Raw genomic sequence first — 19237 nt, 5'->3', positions numbered from 1 at the left:
TTGAGCAGAATCAAATCTTCTAAATGAAAGTGAGTTCGGGTCGACGCGTTTGAATTTCAGAATCCATAAACCGCAAAATGAGTTTGGTTTGCACACTCACCCAGAAAACGCCGCCTCATTGATCGGTTGCTGGACTGCAGGTAGTAGAGTGTCCTCCTTGCTGGCGTGTGTTCATGTGATCTCGAGGTCAAGCGCTGATGGATCTGGCTCTCTTTCAAGTCTTGGGAAATCCACTTACATTCCAAGGTAGAAACGTGGGCGGCAATTAGTAGGAATGGTAAGAAAGCCGCTTGCATGGTCAATTGGTAACGGGCGCTCTCCTCACTGAAGCAGGCCCAGTGCTGTGGGTCGGTTAGGGTGCGAGCAGCTTTCTAGCAGAGGAGAAAGTCCAGCGAGCCTATTTAAACACAGGGTCGATGAACCAGCTAACTCATTTACCCAAATGACGCAAAGCCTGGCTGTTTGTTTGTGGTTTAGGGTTGCCTTTGTGGAATTCCTGCAAGCTTTAAAGTGCCTGTGACACGAAAAAGCATGTTTATTTCATAATACACGCGGTATTTTATGCCCCTGAATGATATGGACCGCTTGGATGTGTGTGGAAGCGAATCGCTATTTTTATTTAGTTTTTTGGATCCCGTGCCATGAAAATGAGTGACTTCCGGCTTCGGTCTTGCATTGAGGAGGAGGAAGCTGTGACGTGTACGGTAGAAGACGTCCTCTTCACGCTACAGTGTACTGTTGTGTATGAGGACGAAGGATTCAGCTGATTTTGCGGATTTAATACGTTTATTTTTCGCATCACGCCAGCCAAACGGCTGCAGAAAAATCATTCTGTATGAGGGAGAGGCGTATGCGCCTTTTTGGAGTTTCAAAAGGTTCCCATTCATCGTGGATATTGGCCAAGCCCTACTACTGTGGGACCATTGGACTTACGAGGAAGTGAGTAAACATCTTGTTTTGTATTATGTCAAATACGAATACAGCGATTACAAAGTAAACACTACAAACTTCCTTTAAATAAAGGACTACTTACGTTTGATCATTGATAGGCATGTAAAAAGCTCTCCTAATGCTCATTAGCAGCAGCACGTTAGCTGCACAACAACTCCAGCCACCCTCCTCCGGGGAACGAACTGTAAATTGATCTCCGCCGGGCGGTTTGCCGATCCGCAAAGACAATCGACAACCGGGTCATCATGTCAAATAATCCAGGCTAGTTATGTGTGATTTTCCGCTTCGAAGACTTTGAAACATCACTCGGTTCGGGTTAGCATGTCGGCTAGCTGTCACGCCTTCTGGTTTGTTTACATTCTCCGAAGCCTGGGAAGGGAAATGACATATGTCCGATTTAGGCGTCATAAAATATCGTTCGGGAGGTGCGACAGTAAAGGTGAAGTCGACAGTTTTGACCATTATGGAGTAATTTTGCCACGTCGTCCTGAATAAATGCATTTTTATTATTTCATATTCCATTCAGCACAAGACTGTTATTTGTCATGACCATGCCATTTATTTAGCAATTGGGGAAAATACTTGGATAAAAAGAATATCCTGTAAAAATATTGAAGTAAAGAGACAGAAACAATGACATTTTGCCGCTCTCTTCGTCGCGTTTTCCTCGTTGTGAATAGTTCCCCCTTGACGGGCTGACTGGTCCTTCTCAAGCCATTTATATAGCTATTGGGGAAAAACACTTGGATAAAAAGAATATCCTGTAAAAATATTGGAGTAGAGAGACTGAAACAATGACATTTTGCGGCTCTCTTCGTCGCGTTTTCCTCGTTCTGAATAATTCCCCCTCAGTGGGCTGAATAGTAAAACCAATGAGCCCAGTCTACCGCTGACGTCATCCACCTGTTGGGGACGCTAAAGCCCTATAATGGTAGGCGTGGCTAACCGGCAGATTAAAAGACTAATTTCTCGTCATCTGTGCTTTGCTAAATTGTTGTATATAGTCGAATCGTCTCAAAATATGATTCTAATTCACATAATAATGCCATTTAAGACTTTTTCTCGTGTCATATGCTCTTTAACTGACCGCATAACAAGGAAAGCCACAGCCTCTATGGAAACCAAAATACAGTGGTACCTCTACATACAAACCAGGTCCTGGAACAAATTAAATTTGTAAGTCGAAATGGTCATACAGTGCCCTCCATAATTATTGGCGCACCTGGTTAAGATGTGTTTTTTAGCTTCTAAAATATATATATATATTTTAATTCAAATAATACGGGACCTTAATGGGGGAAAAAAAAAAAAAACAGAAAAATCCAACCTTCAGTACAAGTGCATTTATTCAGTGGGGAAAAATCCCACATGAAGAAATAATTGTCACAATTATTAGCACCCCTGATGTTAATACTTTGTGCAACCCCCTTTTCCCAACAAAACAGCACCTAATCTTCTCCTATAATGTTTCACAAGCTTGATTTTGTGTCTGGTGAGCCATTTCTGTGTAGATTTGGCCATATGTTTAGGGTCTTGCTGAAAGACCCAGTGACGACCCATCTTCAGCTTTCGGGCAGAGGGCAACAGATTTTGATTTAAAATGTTCTGGTATTTCAAAGCATTCATGATGCCATGCACCCTAACAAGGTTCCCAGGGCCTTTGGAAGCAAAACAGCCCCACAGTATCACTAACCCACCCCCCATACTTCACAGTGGGTATGAGTCGCTTTTCAGCATGCGCATCTTTCGTGGCACGCCAGACCCACTTAGTGTTTGTTGCCAAAGAGCTCAATCTTGGTCACGAAAGATGCGCATGCTGAAAAGGTCAGTTGAAGCCTGGGACCGTGTGCTTTGGTCAGATGAGACCAAGATTCTAAACATATGGCCAAATCCACACAGAAATGGTTCACCAGACACAAAATCAAGGTTGTGAAACATTATAGGGGAAGATCTGTTTTGTTGGCAAAAGGGGGTTGTACAAAGTATTAACACCAGGGGTGCTAATATTTGTGACACACATTATTTGATGTCAAATAATTATTTCTTTATGTGGGATTTTTTCCCCACTGAATAAATGCACTTGTATTGAAGGTTGGATTTTTCTTTTTTTTTTTCCATTACGGTCCCATATTATTTGAATTAAAAAAAAATATTAGAAGCTAAAAACACATCTTAACCAGGGGTGCCTATAATTATGGAGGGAACTGTACATCGAGCAGGATTTTCCCATAATTCATTATAATTCGATTAATTTGTTCCGCAGCCCAAAAACCTATGCTAAATCCTCAATAAATACTGCTGCTACAATTACACATAGCAAAACAAATTATAAATACAAATCTGAATAATAATAATAAATATTTATGTAGCAAATCTGGTTCTAATTGGTTTTTCACCGATACTATTTTTTTGGCCCTGATACCTGGCTGTGCGATACCAATATTACTTCGTTTTAAATCATATTTATACATTTTATATATATATATATATATATATATATATATATTATATATATATATACACACCAGAGGTTGCGCTAGACTTTTTCGTTGTCTGTCATTTTGACTGACAGGGTCATAAAAATCCGATCATAATCTATTTTCACCCGTCACTTAAATTTTTTAAATGATGATAATGACATTGTGGTGACCCTTTGTTTGGCATAATTCACCTTCCGTACTTGTGTGTCCATTTGGCCGAGTGCGTTACCGGCTACGACAGTCACGTGACAGAGACACTTAAGAGCCGCGTGCGGTCCCCTCACTATCCACTCGCTCTCGCTATATGATTGGCCGAAGAGTCGAAATGCTCTCCCGTGAAATGCCTGTTAAAAATGTTCCCGTTGTTACTTCTCGCGTTCGCTTATAAGTGCCCATTTAAAAAGGAAAAGCGATGGATGATACTACACACAGAGCGTATTATTAACAAATGTTAAAGTTGTATAATCATATAGCGAGAATAAGGAACGTCACTGACAAGCGCAGGCCCCCGCGAGTGGATAGTGAGGGGAATAGGATAGTGCGCCTACAGCTAACAAGACTCTTAACATTGCATATCGCTTCAACATATTCAATAGTATTTAGTTTTCATTCATTTTAAATTAATATTCTGTCCGAACAAGCTTAACAGAGAATCCACACCGTGCCATCACACATCAAGCAGATGAATATGTAACTTTTTCTCCGCAGTGACAAAAACAGCTGACTGTGGCCCCAGTAGGTAGGTAGCCTACCATATGTAGCATATGGAACAATGAAATTAACAGTTCACCTGCTGTGGCCTGAACGTAGTCTCACACTTTCCTCCTGGTGCGCATGGACTTGAATTGCGTGCCCGCTTGTGCAGTCCCTGTTTTTTCACCTCTTTTATCAACACCATCGTCGTTTTGGGGCTTTTTGAAGAAACTTCGGACACTCAGTTGCTTTGACATTTTTCCGAGTAAGGCCAACGACGTCATGCATCAAGAGAGACAATAGCTAATTTATATGCTCACTCGCCACCCTGTGGTCTGGGGTGTGAATTGCAACCGGTCAAAATGACGGATGGACTTCAGTTTTTTCCGTCACCGTTTTCAAAAATCGGTCAACGACGGAAAATATTCGGTTAACGCGACCCCTGATACACACACACATATATATATATATATATATATATATGGAGAGCTACATACTTGGAGGTGAAATCATTGCTATCATGGCTTTGTCGGGCTGCTGCTAACCATTGTGAAACAGGAAAAAGACTATTACAAAGTAAATCCAGTAGAACTTTTTATTGCATACCTGGTATGAGTGACAATAGTTAAATAAACAGGGGTGCACATAAGTGGTCCGCATGCGTACTGGACGTAGACAAACGCGCTGGCCCTCCGCGGCTTCCATACGCTTTTGCGTACCGATGGCTGACCACTGTATTTGCGGCGGACACGAGAAAATAACTTCTCAAAATGTCGAAGAGGCAGGCCACACTGAGTAATTACTTCCGTGTTCCCCCACCCCCGTCAAAAGACAGACAGACGACAAAGACGTCACCGGAGCTACCAAAGAAAAGGACTTTAGCTGAAAAGTGGCTAAAGGAGGTACCATGGCTAGAAGCAAATGATGCTCGCACGGAAATGCGGTACAAAATGTGCCGTGAGAATCCCAATGTCGCCGATAAGAGCAGCGCATTTTATGTAGGGTCAAAGAATTTCAGCCATCCAAACTTTGAAAAGCATGAAAAAAACAGAGCATGTGGCAATTATGCAAACTATCGATGTCAAACAGGACCCCACTCGCCCTATGGACAAGTGGCGGAATAGGGCGGAATAAAGGTAATGAACAGCGACATGCACTGACAAATGTGTTTTTGCTCGCATTTTACAAAGCTAAACATGCACGTTCAATGAGGTCTTATGAGGAAGACATCCCACTTTTAAAAAGGCTTGGAGTTAATGTGGGAGCCGCATAATGCCCTTTATTTTGAATAGGTGCTTTTTATTTCTTTACATTTCACTTCATAGTAATGGCAATTGTTGTGCCAGTTGATGTTAATCAAGCATTAATTGTTAATATAATTAATTAAAGTTAATTGGCTCTAAGTAAAGCTTGTCATAAATTTATCGCATCGGCTCTCAAGCTCAATGAGGACCAGGTCACATCTCCAGGTCCTCCTCTGAGAACCTGGGCAAAAAAATTATGTGCACCCTGTAAATAAACCTTTGGCTCTCAGAGGCAAAAATAGTGCTAAATTCGTGAAATTAAAACATGTATAATACTAGCTCAACAGTAAGAAAGTAAAAATAAAATGAACTGAATAAACTTTTTTAAACCCTGAGTTTTGGCTCTCACAGGCCAAACAGTGCAACTTTCATGAAATTTTAAGTAATAATAATTGACGACAGCATGCTGTCTCTCTATTAGCCTTCCTCTTTTTGCACCTGCAGCAACACACAAATGCAAACAGCGCACCAGTGAGACTCTCTCTCAGACTCATACACGCACCCCCCATACACACACGCACACACACACACACACACACACACACACACACACACACACACACACACACAATTTAACCACTTAGCTTACGTTGCTTATTTCTACAGCACTTTTGAAACAGGTGTCAAATTACTGTGGCATTTCTTTCAGTAAAAGACAATAAAAGTAAAGTAGACCAAGTGAACTGACCAGGGATTGTTGCTCCGGTCCAGCCCCCTTCCTCTGTATAGCAGTCCTGCTGTTGCAGCCTCAAACTCTTTGTGTTCGTTCATGTTTCGTCTTCAAATGTTTTCCTAGGTTCGAGGTATTGAAACTGGCCGATTTAACTCCACCTCTCGAAACTTTCAGGCGGCAAATCTTGCATGCAGCCATTGTACTCGAGGTTCTATGCTGAAATATTCCGAGACTGCCGACATTCCTTTGTTTGTCCTCCATATGAAAAAGCTGCCCCGGCATTGGTTAAGACCGGCTGTTGGCCAACTCTTATCGGTCTGGAGCAGGTCAATAGCAATAGCTGCTTGGCATGCAAAGTGATCACTTCTGATGACACAACACAGAGTGTTGTGAGCATCAGGTCAAATGTTGTAATACTGGACCAGGAAGTGGTATCTGCACCCTATTTGTCAGTACTCACTGACATCGATACCACCATTTTAGTGTTGGATCGCCATCCCCAGCCGATACTGGTATCGGTGACGGTGCATCTCTAGTTCTAATGTGGCGGTTGTGTTTCACGTGCTGTTCTAGAACACACCGTGTGACTGACGACAGAGTGAGAGAGGTGCGTTTTTACTCCCCCCAAACCCCCCCCAATGTTGTTGTCAACTACGGTGGACCATAGCCGTGTTGTCTTGCATAAGTTCTGTAATAAATGATTAAAAACCTGACAAAGCTGGCGACTTCCTTTCCGATGTTACAATAATATTTGTCACCTAAAGTGTGTACGACAGGATTAAAAAAAAGTCTTAAATAGCATTATTATGTGAATTAAAATCATATTTTGAGACGATTCGACTATATACAACAATTTGGCAAAGCGCAAATGATGATAAAATTAGTGTTTTAATCCGCCGTTTAGCCACGCCTACCATTATAGGGCTCTAACGTCCTCAACAGGAGGATGACGTCGGCAGGAGAATGGTTTCATCTGATTTACAATTCAGCCCATTGAGGGGGAAGGATTCAGAACGAGGAAAATGCAACGAAGAGAGCCGCAAAATGTCATTGTTTCAGTCTCTCCAGTATTTTTACAGGATATTTTTTTTATCTTTATATTAAGTATTTTTCCCCAGTTGCTAAATAAATGTTATTTGTCATGACCATACCGGTCTTGTGCTAAATGGAATATGAAATAATAAAAATTAGGGGTGTCAAACGATTAAAATTTGTAATTGAGTTAATTACAACTTAAAAATTAATTAATCGTAATTAATCGCAATTCAAACCATCTATAAAATATGCCATATTTTTCTGTAAATTATTGTTGGAATGGAAAGACAAGATGGATATATACATTCAACATACGGTACATATGTAGTGTATTTCTTTATTATAACAATAAATCAACAAGATGGCATTACCATTATTAAAATTCTGTTAAAGCGATCCATGGATAGAAAGACTTGTAGTTCTTAAAAAGATAAATTTTAGTACAAGTTATAGAAATTTTATATTAAAACCACTCCATGTTTTCGTTTTAATAATTAAAAAAAAAAATTTCAATCAAAAAATAAACTAGTAGCCCGCCATTGTTGATGTCAATAATTACTTACACAATGCTCATGGGTGCTGAAGCCTATAAAGTCAGTCGCACCCAAGCGCCAGCAGAGGGCGGCAAAACTCCGAAAAACACAACAAGTACAGCTTTCACTGTGCTGTCATTTTAATCTGTTTGAGCAGGGCATTTGTGCGTTAATTGCGTCAAATATTTTAACGGGATTAATTTTAAAAAATTAATTACCGCTCGTTAACGCGATAATTTTGACAGCCCTAATAAAAATTCATTTATTCAGTACGACATGGCAAAATTACTCAATAATGGTCAAAACTGTCGACTTCACCTTTACTGTCGCACCTCCTGAATGATATTTTATGCCACCGTAGTTAGTCAGGCTTTTGTCATTTCCCTGCCCCGGCTTCGAAGAATGTAAACAAACCAAGAGGCGTGACAGCTAGCCGACATGCTAACCCGAACCGAGTGGCATCTCAAAGTTTTTTTTCGCTTTTCGAAGCAAAAAATCACAAAACTAGGCCAGATCATGTCGCATGGCGGCGGGGTTGTCGATGGTCTTCGCCGTCGGCGGCGAGCAAGGTACAACTCGTTCCCCTGCTACGGACAGGATAGCTTGCCGGGGAAGCAGCTGGAGAGTACCGCCGGACAAACCGGCCGACGTCGGAGGAGCGTGCCACATGGTCAACACGAATATGGCGTAAAATAATGCTTTACTACACAGCGAAGACATAAACAGAGAGCGGCGTGCAGTTGTTGTGCAGCTAACATAGCAGGATGTGTCTGAGGAAAAGTTTTCTACATATCAGTCCGTGATCAAACATAAGTAAATAGGCCTTTATTTAAAGAAAGCTTGTAGTGTTTACTGTGTAATCGCTGTATTCGTGGCCATTTTTAACACAAAGTTGCGATTTCTGATTGGGTTGAAAATTTGATAGAACTGGGCACACGAAGAGGGCAATAAGCCGAGTATAGAGGGGGTGTGTGCAAACAAGCCGCCAGTCGTCGGCCGAGTGGTTTTCTCGGTGGACAATCAGCCACAAAATGCAAGCCACCTCCGTATTTAAACGTGTGCCATGATCCCAGTATTTGACATAATACAAAATACGATATTTACCCACTTCCTCGTTAGTCCAATGGTCCCACAGTAGTAGGGCTTTTTTTGGCCAATATCCGCGGTGAACGGGAACCTTTTGAAACCCAAAACGGCTCACACGCCTATCCCTGGTGCAGCAACAATTTTCTGCAGCCGTTTGGCTGGGGTGATGCGAAAAATAAATCAATTGATATGCAAAATCAGCTGAATCCGCAGTCCATCTGCATACTATAAAGCAATGCTGTATTGTGAGATGCAAGCCGGAAGTCACTCATTTTCATGGCGTGGGATTCAAAAATTAATAAATATATAAAACGATCGCTTCCCCACGCATTCAAGCGATCCATTTCATTCAGGAGCATAAAACACCGTGTGAAATATGAAATAAACATGATTTTTTTGTGTCATATGCACTTTAACTCGTAAAGACTGGCGAACAGAGGTCGGAGGAGGACCATCGACATATTCCGGCTGTATTGTCCAGCCAGTTCACTTATGCGCATGCCACGCTCATATTTTTCTATTATTTCCATCTTAATTTCAATGGTAAGCGTCACACTTTTTCCCCATTTTTCACCACCAGCACTGACCTTCTTGGGACACGTATTGATTTCTCTCACAAGAAACAGTGAAATTGCGACGCTGTCATAAATCATCGTATTTCGAGCTTGTCGTCATACGTCGAGACAAATGACATTCAAATTATACGTCTGATGTCGAAAGAATTGTATGTCGGTGTTGAGTTACCACTGTACATGGTTTACCACACTGGACACTAGTGATGCGTCAAACTGCACCTGCGGGCAAGTGTTCACTCTGCAAAAGACTCACAAGGAGGACATTGCAGTGTAAGGACTTTGCAAGTTCCTCTGTGTTCTCCTATTTGTTTTCACTAGTTTTTACAAAGTGTAGTGTTTTGCAAGCGTATGTCAAATATGGAACTTAAGACATCACAACAGCTTTTACAAAATCTCTTTTATTATTTCATGAATACAGTCGAATGCTGTGCACAGCACATACGTACAAAAATAAAAGGAAACCCATTTGTAATATAGTTTTTTTTTTTTTTTTTTTCAAACTTACTCGCCATCATATTTTTTTTTTCAGAAAAAAATGATTGAAGAAGTCTGTTGTTTCAAACTAATTTACAATCATTTCAATAATCGGAACTAAGGCAGAAGGTGAGGTATATGTTCAAAAAGAGAGGGGGTGGGGACCCGAGAGGAAGCACTCTCCCCTCAGTGCAGGAATAAGAAACAGAGAAACAAAGGCTGCTTGCACACAGGGACACACTCCTTCGATATCCCTGTGAACCAACATACATCTTTAGAAACAGCTGATGCTCAGCAAAATGACACGGGTGAAGATTCAGAAGGGAGCATTCAGAATTCCTTGTGCATAAAAGAGAATTAACTCATTGGTTAACGAGTTAATAAAGTGGTAGTTTATTAAGGGGTATTTTTCCTCACCGTATACATGAAATGCTTTACATCATGTAACAGACTTTCAAAGCTGCATAAGCGCAACATCGCTGCTAATAATAATGCCTTATTCGCAATGCACACACTGCTATGTGCTTTTAAACGTGTCAGTTTGGTTTCAATTGCACCATGTATAATAATTGATACTCATTTCAGTCGTTTTGAGCGAAATGTTACTCCCACGCTATCATTTGTTGGGGAAAAAATCCTTCAAAAAAAAAAAAACCTTCAGCTGCATATTTTCTGCTCCGTCATGTATTCAAATGAAAAACACAATAAAAATGGCAATAGCCAAACATAGCTTTATCAGTGGTGATAATAATACTCACAGTTTAATCACAGTATTCAGTGTGTTCAACTAACCAACCTTCCTGGAAGCATTTGATTCTTTTTTTTTTTTTTTTTTTTTTTTTTGCTACTTACAGTGCAGCCCACTTACTCTTGTGCTCCCCACCCTCACCCGCACTTTTTGCTGTCATGATGTCCTGGTATTCTTGACTCGAGGTCAATTGATAGGGCCTCTACTGTCACTTTGGCAGAAAACCAACAAGCGGCGCATGCGCCAACAGTGCGGGTGCCGCGCGCTCATCTCTGTTACTAAACATGAGCCCCGAATGGACTACACACAGCAATTTAAAGTTAGAAAGTGTGTGAGCCTATGAGGTATATGGTGACAACATATATATGTATAAAAAAAAATAAAAAAAACATCAATGTCCTTGCAGAGTTCAAGCGACAACGGAGGCCGCGTGCTGAGCCACTTCCGAGTCTGACACGCCGCTGTCGTCACCGCGTTACAGACGCCGTCTTAAAGTGTTGCATTCAAGTAAAGTACACAACCTACTCAGTCACCAATTTGCATAAATAGCTTCTATTAATAATAAACACAAATCTAAAATCTAAACACGAGAGACTGGGGTACCTGAAGTGTAGAATCCTGATGTCCCTCAAAACAGTGAATTAACTATGATCAACAGTGGTTCAACAATTCAAATTCCAAACCAAAGCCTATCGTTACTCTTTGTCTTAAAACACCAGACAAAATGCAGCTGAGTGAGGAAAAAAAGAGAGCTTGATCCAGCTAGTTTAACACGAGGTCCACTTTTGATAACCAAATTGTGGGATTGTCAAAGCTCACTCATTCGCGACCATCGATGGTGATAGTTGTCCAATCGATTTGAAGAACCGTAATTTTAGGGCTATAAGTCGCTACTTTTTTCCCCTCATTTTGAATCCTGCCGCTTATAGTTCAGTGCGGCATATTTGTTGATTTATTTGGGTTAACAGGTAACACTTTATTTGACAGTGGCGTCATAAGACCATCATAATTATGACATGACACTGTCATGAGCATTAATGAATGCATATAATAGATGTTATAAAGTGGCAAATTTGTTGGCCATTTATGTCCAGCTCTGATTTTTACATCCAATCAAAAGTGAGATAACTTTCCGGATGACACTAAGGCTAGGTTCATAACGCAGATCTTAATGCACAATTCCGATTTTTTTCAAGTATTACACATGCGCACTAATTCGCAGTCCGAGATTCGCTAAGCTAACTGACCCGCATGCACAGGAGCATCAGTACAAACGACTACACATGTCGGCTCAACGTCATTCTAAGGTGATCATGTTTTGATTTTCAAAAAGAGGACACAAATAACAGACATTAATCGTCCCCGTTTAGTCTTATATTCAACATTTTGCCTTGTGTGTGTGCGTCCGTTTGTCCCGTCTCGGCCATGTAAGCAATACTGAAATATGTCTCATTTGGTTCACAGAAAGAAATCCGAGCTTTATCAAGCTTATCCTTTTCTTCATTTTATTTTTTTAATGACTGTGATCATCCCGCCTACTGCGTAAAAGCCGGGTTCAAGTTAGGCGCCAATGCTAATGCACAGCTACATCGCTGCCATCCCGCTCTCGTTCTTTGCTGATGTAATTGCTACATGAATTCCGATTTGGGAGACTTGACAGTTCAGACCACCGCCACATTCTGGAAAAAATGTGGCCCAGATCGGATTTAAACCACATATGAAAGTGACCCAGATCGGATTTGAAATGGTCCACTTCTACGCATCTTGTCACGGTCAGACCGTCAATTTAATGCCTCACTGAAGTCTGAAAAACACGAAAAAAATTGGATTGGTGCATTAAGACCTAAGGTCTGAACCAAGCCTAAATGACATCTGTGATAAACATTCAATCATGGTCATGACAGTGTCATGTCATAATTATGACGGTCTTATGACACCGCTGTCAAATAAGTGCTACCGGTTAATATCTTTTGGTGTAAATATCCCACAATACAGTAAGGACAGCTGCCTATTATAGTCCAGTGTGGCTTATCGATGAACAAATGCCGTTTTTGTGTCAAATTTGGTGGGTGGTGACTTCTAGTCAGGTGCGCCATATAGTCCGAAAATTACATAAGATTAGCGGTAGATGCCGCTGTCAATGGCACTGAAACATGATCATTCACTGTCAGCCTTCCCAGTTCAAATGGATTGGACGTCATCCGACTTGTGTGGTGATGACTTGTCTTTCGTTCCTATTTCTGACTTAAGCACCGGCATTTCTAGCATGCAAAGGGGAAAGGGGGCACAAGAGGAATTCAAGGCACCGCTACCTCATGACAAAGCAAGAACAACCACTGCCATATTTTCAAGTGATCCATCAGAGATTATATCTGACAGAGATGGTTGCACAGCAAAAAAAAAAAAAAAAATTCACAGGCATATTTTCCTCTGTCAGTAGAAGTTCCATGCATGAATATTTTTCAGTAGTTTTGGCGCTTTGAGGTAATCCAACGATCGCATTCCTTCGACTTCAACAAGCACCACAATACTTCATTGAGGACGCCCCTCACAAATTTCTTTCAATCCAAAAAAGCAGCAAAGAAAGGCATTTCATTATTTCTAATATAAAGTAAGCTACCCAAATATACATATAAAGTCTGAATAAATACTATTGGATATTCTCTTTGACAGTCCGATGCGGGTTTGGATGGATGTTAGAGTATGGACGGGGTATTAAAGTTACCTGGGAAAGAATCCACATGTGCAAATAAGTGTGTTATTGCCAGCCTTTGCTCAGAGTGGGTGTGGGGAGGCTCATATTCGGGGTAGGAAGTGCGTCACAGTCATGGCAGTGGTGGCCTTGTTGCCCCTCTTGACGCGGCCGTGCTTGCTGAGCGCCACGTAAGAGCCTCTGTACGCCAGCGACTCATATGCATTGTAGTTGTTGGGGAGCATCCGTTCACGGAACTTGCATTCATCATGGAACACGGTCTGGAAGAGCAGAGGGCGCATTTATTATTTTCAGTGACACTTAACTGTAAATTTAGACTCCTCTCAAAAAATGCTCCTGTGTTATAGAGGTGCATCTTAATATATTGGTATTTAAGTAGTTTAAATGTAAAAAGTGAACAGACTCAAGAAACTAGATCCTCACATGAAGCGTAATTATGGCGAAGGTATCTAGTTATTGATTTAATGGAATGCTGTTTTGACAGTTGTTATCGTGTTACTTAGCAGGATTGCACAATGTTGGTGGGACATGCTAGAACCCATGACATGTTGGACCTGCCAATGGCAGCCATTGAGTTGATATATTTAAGCACAATTTTCATGCTCAGTTCTAAATATGAACAAGAACATGACAAATCCTCTCCGTTGTCAAGCAAATATCCCAGCATCGTCTAAAGAAAGCGAGGCACAACGTAGTAGAGAAGAACAGGAAAGCCTCCGTCTAAACACGTGTGTCTAAATTCAATCTCTTATCGGATGATCAGCACGGTGGCAAGCTGACACGTCATCACTTCAGAGGAGATGCATTCTGACTGTCAAGGATGTCGACCCACAAGCTGAGCCGCGGACTCCTCACTGTCATTGGAAGGTTACCCTGGCCACGCACACAAATCTCCCCAGTGCGGCTCAAATACCTTTGAGCTTGGTGAGGTTCACTCTAAATTGGTCATCGGTCAATCACAGGGCACATATGTGACCTGGCATAGCAAAGTGAGCCGGAGGTCACACAGAGAGATTCCGAAGTCAAAAGCAAAAATATTTCGCTCGTTGAAATGTTCAAAATTGATATTTCCTCATTAAACGTTTTATGAACACTCTTTTATTGAAAGTTACATTATCATGGAATAAACATCGCAAAGTGTTTATAAATTTCATTTTCTCAAAGTACTCCACTTGGACATCAGGAATGATCTCAAAATATATCAAAACCGATTGCTTGATTTCCTTACTGTTTTTCAAAATATCGACACAGGTATCCGTATAAAGATTCCCTTTTGCTGATACAGTGATTCAATGTTTTTCGCGGTTAATGGGGACCAGAACCCGCTCCGATAAGTGAAAAACCACAAAATATAAAGCATGTTTTTTCACTTTTTTCCCCTAATTAAAAATATATATATATAGATTATGTACATATATATTTTAATAAATGTTTTTAAAGCACTTCAAATTTAATAATTATGATAAGTTTTAAACATGTTATTGTCCCACCAAATTATTTATAAACAGGAATAAAGTAGAAAAATGCTTGTCTTTATTGAATGCTTCATTGAGTGAGTCCATTCAAATCCGCTCAAGCTGCTCACTTACACACAATGAGTTGCCACAGCAATGTTTTAACAAGTTAAACGATGAATGACGCATGCGGCGCTTTGAAGTGCGCGTCTCTGGCAAGATGAAACCTTAAGGTCTGTCAATCATCGTTAACTTTAACGAGCAACTCCAGTGCACTGCCTGACCGAGAAAAGCGGCAGGAGCGAGAGTGAGAGGCTAGGTGATCAGATCGGATCGGTACAGCTCTATGAAATACTGCATTTATTTATTTTTAATTGGGAAAAAAAATCCGCGATGGACCGAGGGCGCGAAGTTTGAAGCACTAAGTTGTGAGGGATCACTGTGTTGTAGCCATTTTAATAATTCTCGCTGTGAGCTAAAATTAGGCAGGGAATGCTTAAGGACTTTCCATAACACACTACTTCAAGTACTTCTAGCACGGCTCGCTGCTAACTGAATAACCGCCAGCCTTCTGCAGGGGCGCTGGAAGTCACTCACAGCAGGAGGTGCTGAGGATCTTTTTAAGTTTTTCCTCATCCAAAAACAGCAAATTTGTCCATGCTTGCACGTACAATGTGTGCACAATGGCAGTACACACATATGCTGGATAGTTTACGTAATACTACTAGGCTACTACAAAGACGGCATTCAATTCCACCTACAGTGTGCGTTGAAGTTTTTATATCGGAAATAAAAGCGCCTGTGTATTTATAATACAATCCCCGCAGCTAGACGACGCAATGACACACGAACACATTTGAAAACCAAAAGGGCCAATAAGCCTGGGTTTAACGCCCACTTTCACAACACTAAAATAAATTGCACATGAATATCAAACAGCGCTCTGCACGGTGGCAGCTCAACAGCAACAACAATAATACGGCTACAATGCAAGCATGTCTTACACCAAGACACCAAAGGACAATCTTCATTTTCGAGCACGAATTGAATTTTAGGAAATTTCGCTGTTTTTGTAAAGAAAAAAATTGCTTATTTGTTTTTGTGCCATGTTAACGCGTCCTCTGTCAATTTTACTATTGCATTCCAATAGCTCCTTATTCAACATGAACCGGTAGCAAGCTAGGTGTCAGGTGGTCTTATTAACAACAAAAAACTTTTTCAACATGTATATTAAATCCCAAAAGTTAAATATACTATTGTTTCAATATGATTTATTTATTTATTAATATATTTTTAACTGTAAAAACGAATCTACCAAAACACTTTCTCTCCATCACCAGGGGGTGCTGCAGCACCCTCAACACCCCACCTCCCGCACTACTGGGCTTTCGATTCGTCTAATTTCATGCGTCAGTGCACTGTGGGTTTTTGAGCCTATTGTCAGAAAACACACTGTAGGACACTTTTCCCAAACTCACTTATTTACGAGGTAAAGAACACAAGGTTTTACATGGTAAAAAAATTGAATCAATAAAATTTGAATGGCTCTTTGAAATAAGACATAGGTTGCTGTCAAGTCTGTAAGTTTGCTGTCGGCTTGCAATTTGTATGTTGCGCAAATGCATGGCAGCGGACCGAACTGGTGTCCAAACACTTTGTGCCGATAGTTGATAAAATGATAGCAACTTGGAGCATTCAGGGAATGCCGATAGCTCTGGTCAACTTGACAATGACGCTGGCCATGGTCAGATTAATGGGAATGACAATTATGGTTGTGGTTCAGTAAATTGTTCCCCAGTATGTCCAAAGTTTCTTTGCCAAATTTTTGGGTTGACCATTACCACTACAGTAAATGCTGATTGTCAAGGACAAGAAAAGTGTTGTTATTATTATTTAAAAAAAAAAAAAAAAAAATTCAAAATTTTTCTCATTACTCTGTAAATAAGTATTGATCATCCAACTTAAAATCGCAAAATGGTTGATGTGTCATCGGAATGATGAGACTATTGTCTTTCTGATTAGACCAAAAACACAGGTTTGAAAAATGGGTACTTAGACGAACACTTGCACATTCACACCTAGTTTAGACAGTTGTTTTTACTTTTGTTTTCTTTTTTAATTAGTGAATTTGCAAAAATGACCATTGATGCATTGGTAATTGAGAAGGGTCTAGCTGCAGTACCCGCCAACCATGCCCCCTGTTTTAAAGAGTGACCAGATCAAGCGTTCATTACTCACCAACCGCACCCCCTGCTTTCAACGACTCTTACCCTAATCTTTTTGGGTTTTGTTTTTGAAAAAATGTTTTGGAGAAAAATTTAACAAATGTATACATATTTAAGAAAATCTTTAAAAACTACAAATGAAACGAACTACAAATTTTATCATAAAAGGGCCATGTGGCTGTTAAACCACTCCAGTAAAGCAGAAGTTGTTGAGTTTCAGGCGGTCAGTTTGCGACCAACTTATGAACTGTGGCTTCACAGTGTCCGCTTATAAAATTGTAATTATAGCTCATAGTGATGGCATGACACCTATAAATTGCTGCCGTTAATAGCTTTTATACATGCTCATCAGCTGCTGCAACAAAAAATAAAAGAGGTGCAAATAAACCATTCATCACTTTTCAATGATGTCCTTGAAATGCACAATTGAAAGTTGTAGTAGTAGTAGTTTTGAGGTGTTGCATTAGAGTTTGGGGTGTTCTATCCCTTTGGCCACCATGTTAATAATGTCCGGTTTCCTACCACACTTCAAAACATGCATGCTAGGTTCGTTAAAAATGCCTTATATTTAGATGGCAACCGGTCGAAGGTGAAACTCGCCTCTAGTTATTGTTTTCATGGAAATGCTTTTTTCTAATTTAGTTTTTATTAGCTCAGACATGAATCCGTTTTAACTCATTGACTGCCATTACAGCACTCTGAGAGCTCTGCCAGCCTCGCCCAGTCAAAATAAATTGGATGTCTAGCTGAACTGAAATGTTAGCATTTATAGCCAATCAACTCAGATTAATTGGGCATCTATTGTTGTCAATCTCAGGTAATGAGTTAAACGAGAATGTGGCAGTGAACATGAATTACAGCAAATGAGTTAATTTTAGATTTTTTGAACATACGTCATATTTTTTGAATGCAAAATTTAAAAATTCTTATCAAGTAGTGGAAAGCACTTGGCAGTGTAGCGTTCAGGCAACATTCATTAAGTCAACAACAATTCTCAAACTGCTGTTCAGGTACAGTATATAGAATTGTCGATTAATTGTGGTATATTTGCAACCAACGTTCAATCATTTCAAATCCCAGAAGCTTAATATGAACTTGACAAAGACCAAAAATATTTTTTAACTATAAATAATTAAATACAGTTACTTTTAGCCAAATGTAAGCTGTATTTCAGTTGTTTTGGTTATTTCATCAATTTCCTTTAAGTATAACCTTGGTTAATTAGGCTAATTGGGACAGATGCTGTAAAACCACACGTCTGAACTTAAAAATATATATGGTGGAAAACACTCAGGTGACTTGAAGTTCCGCTCTGAGACCCCCAATTTGGCCAAATTTTAAAATTGTCCAATTTGCACGTGTGATACATCAATGGAAAGCTTAAAATGTCAATTTTCTGGAGGAAGAAAAAATTATGAACAGGAGGGCATTTTTACATTTTTTTTTTTTTTTAACCTAACTAGAAGCGAGAGCATGAGAGAGCAGAATTAAAGACGCCATGATTTTAACGAAATATTATTGCGTCTTTTCAAGTCAAAAACTCCATGTAGCATGTATCACCGGGTGTCAAAACACAGCTGTGAATGGCCACAGCCAGATTTTTGGGGAATTTTATGGGTGAAACATGGTAATATAACAAGGATGCAGAAATCACAGACATCAAGGAGTGGTCGAGATTTTCGTTTTCACATATTTACCCTTTTAAATTTTTGTTTTTTTCTATTTTTCTTTGTTTGGACCGATTATTTATCGTCTAAAATATTGGGGAAAATGTGAGAGTAACAAAAAAAAAAATACAATTAGGCGATGGTTATGAGGTAGATATCCGTGACTTATTTACAGACGCTAATTTTTTCATTGTGACGTAATTTGTTTAAAAGTTTCAAATATGCAGGTGAATGATTTTTTAAAGTCATTTTTCTTTAAACTAAATATTAGACATCAATTAATGATTCTAAGCTAAAAATGACAGTTATTTCGAATAATAAATATAATTACTTACCTTCTTTTTATGGCTAGGTTGAAACAAAAGCGGTTGCGCGACGTCTGTAAATGGGGGTTTCCAGGGTAAAACGAACAAATAAAAAATAGTTTGGGGGCTTAATGCTCCGGAATCTGCTATAGGGCAGCAAATAAAGATATAGTTCTATCAAACACAACAGTTCTTTTGGCCTAAAATACAGCAGTTTATTTTAAAGAGGGGGTGCAAGAGCAGAAACTGCTTTTTCAGCCTTGTCTGTGTTTTCCGCCACACACACACACACATATACATATATATATACATACATATATA

General features: G+C 39.9%; 1 protein-coding gene across 4 annotated transcripts in view; it reads right to left on the bottom strand.

The window, feature by feature from the left end:
* The window catches only part of fgf6a (fibroblast growth factor 6a), a 36543-nt gene that overhangs the window by 14668 nt on the left and 2638 nt on the right, over window positions 1-19237 (bottom strand). For 3 of the 4 annotated variants that reach the window (XR_009063351.1, XR_009063352.1, XR_009063353.1), the window contains exons 3-4: window positions 13278-13525; window positions 101-371 (exon numbers count right to left, since the gene is read on the bottom strand). Coding sequence is in view for 1 of the 4 variants with exons in the window: in XM_057837903.1 (XP_057693886.1) it covers window positions 13349-13525 (177 nt within the window). In the remaining 3 variants the exon portion in view is untranslated. Of the gene's footprint in view, window positions 1-100; window positions 372-10613; window positions 13526-19237 lie in introns of those variants that run through there. The other variant, XM_057837903.1, reaches the window with a different exon arrangement.

The sequence above is a fragment of the Corythoichthys intestinalis genome, chromosome 5 (genome assembly GCF_030265065.1).
Source record: "Corythoichthys intestinalis isolate RoL2023-P3 chromosome 5, ASM3026506v1, whole genome shotgun sequence".
In the NCBI taxonomy this organism is placed as follows: Eukaryota; Metazoa; Chordata; class Actinopteri; order Syngnathiformes; family Syngnathidae; genus Corythoichthys; species Corythoichthys intestinalis.
This window is presented reverse-complemented; position numbering and strand designations above follow the sequence as displayed.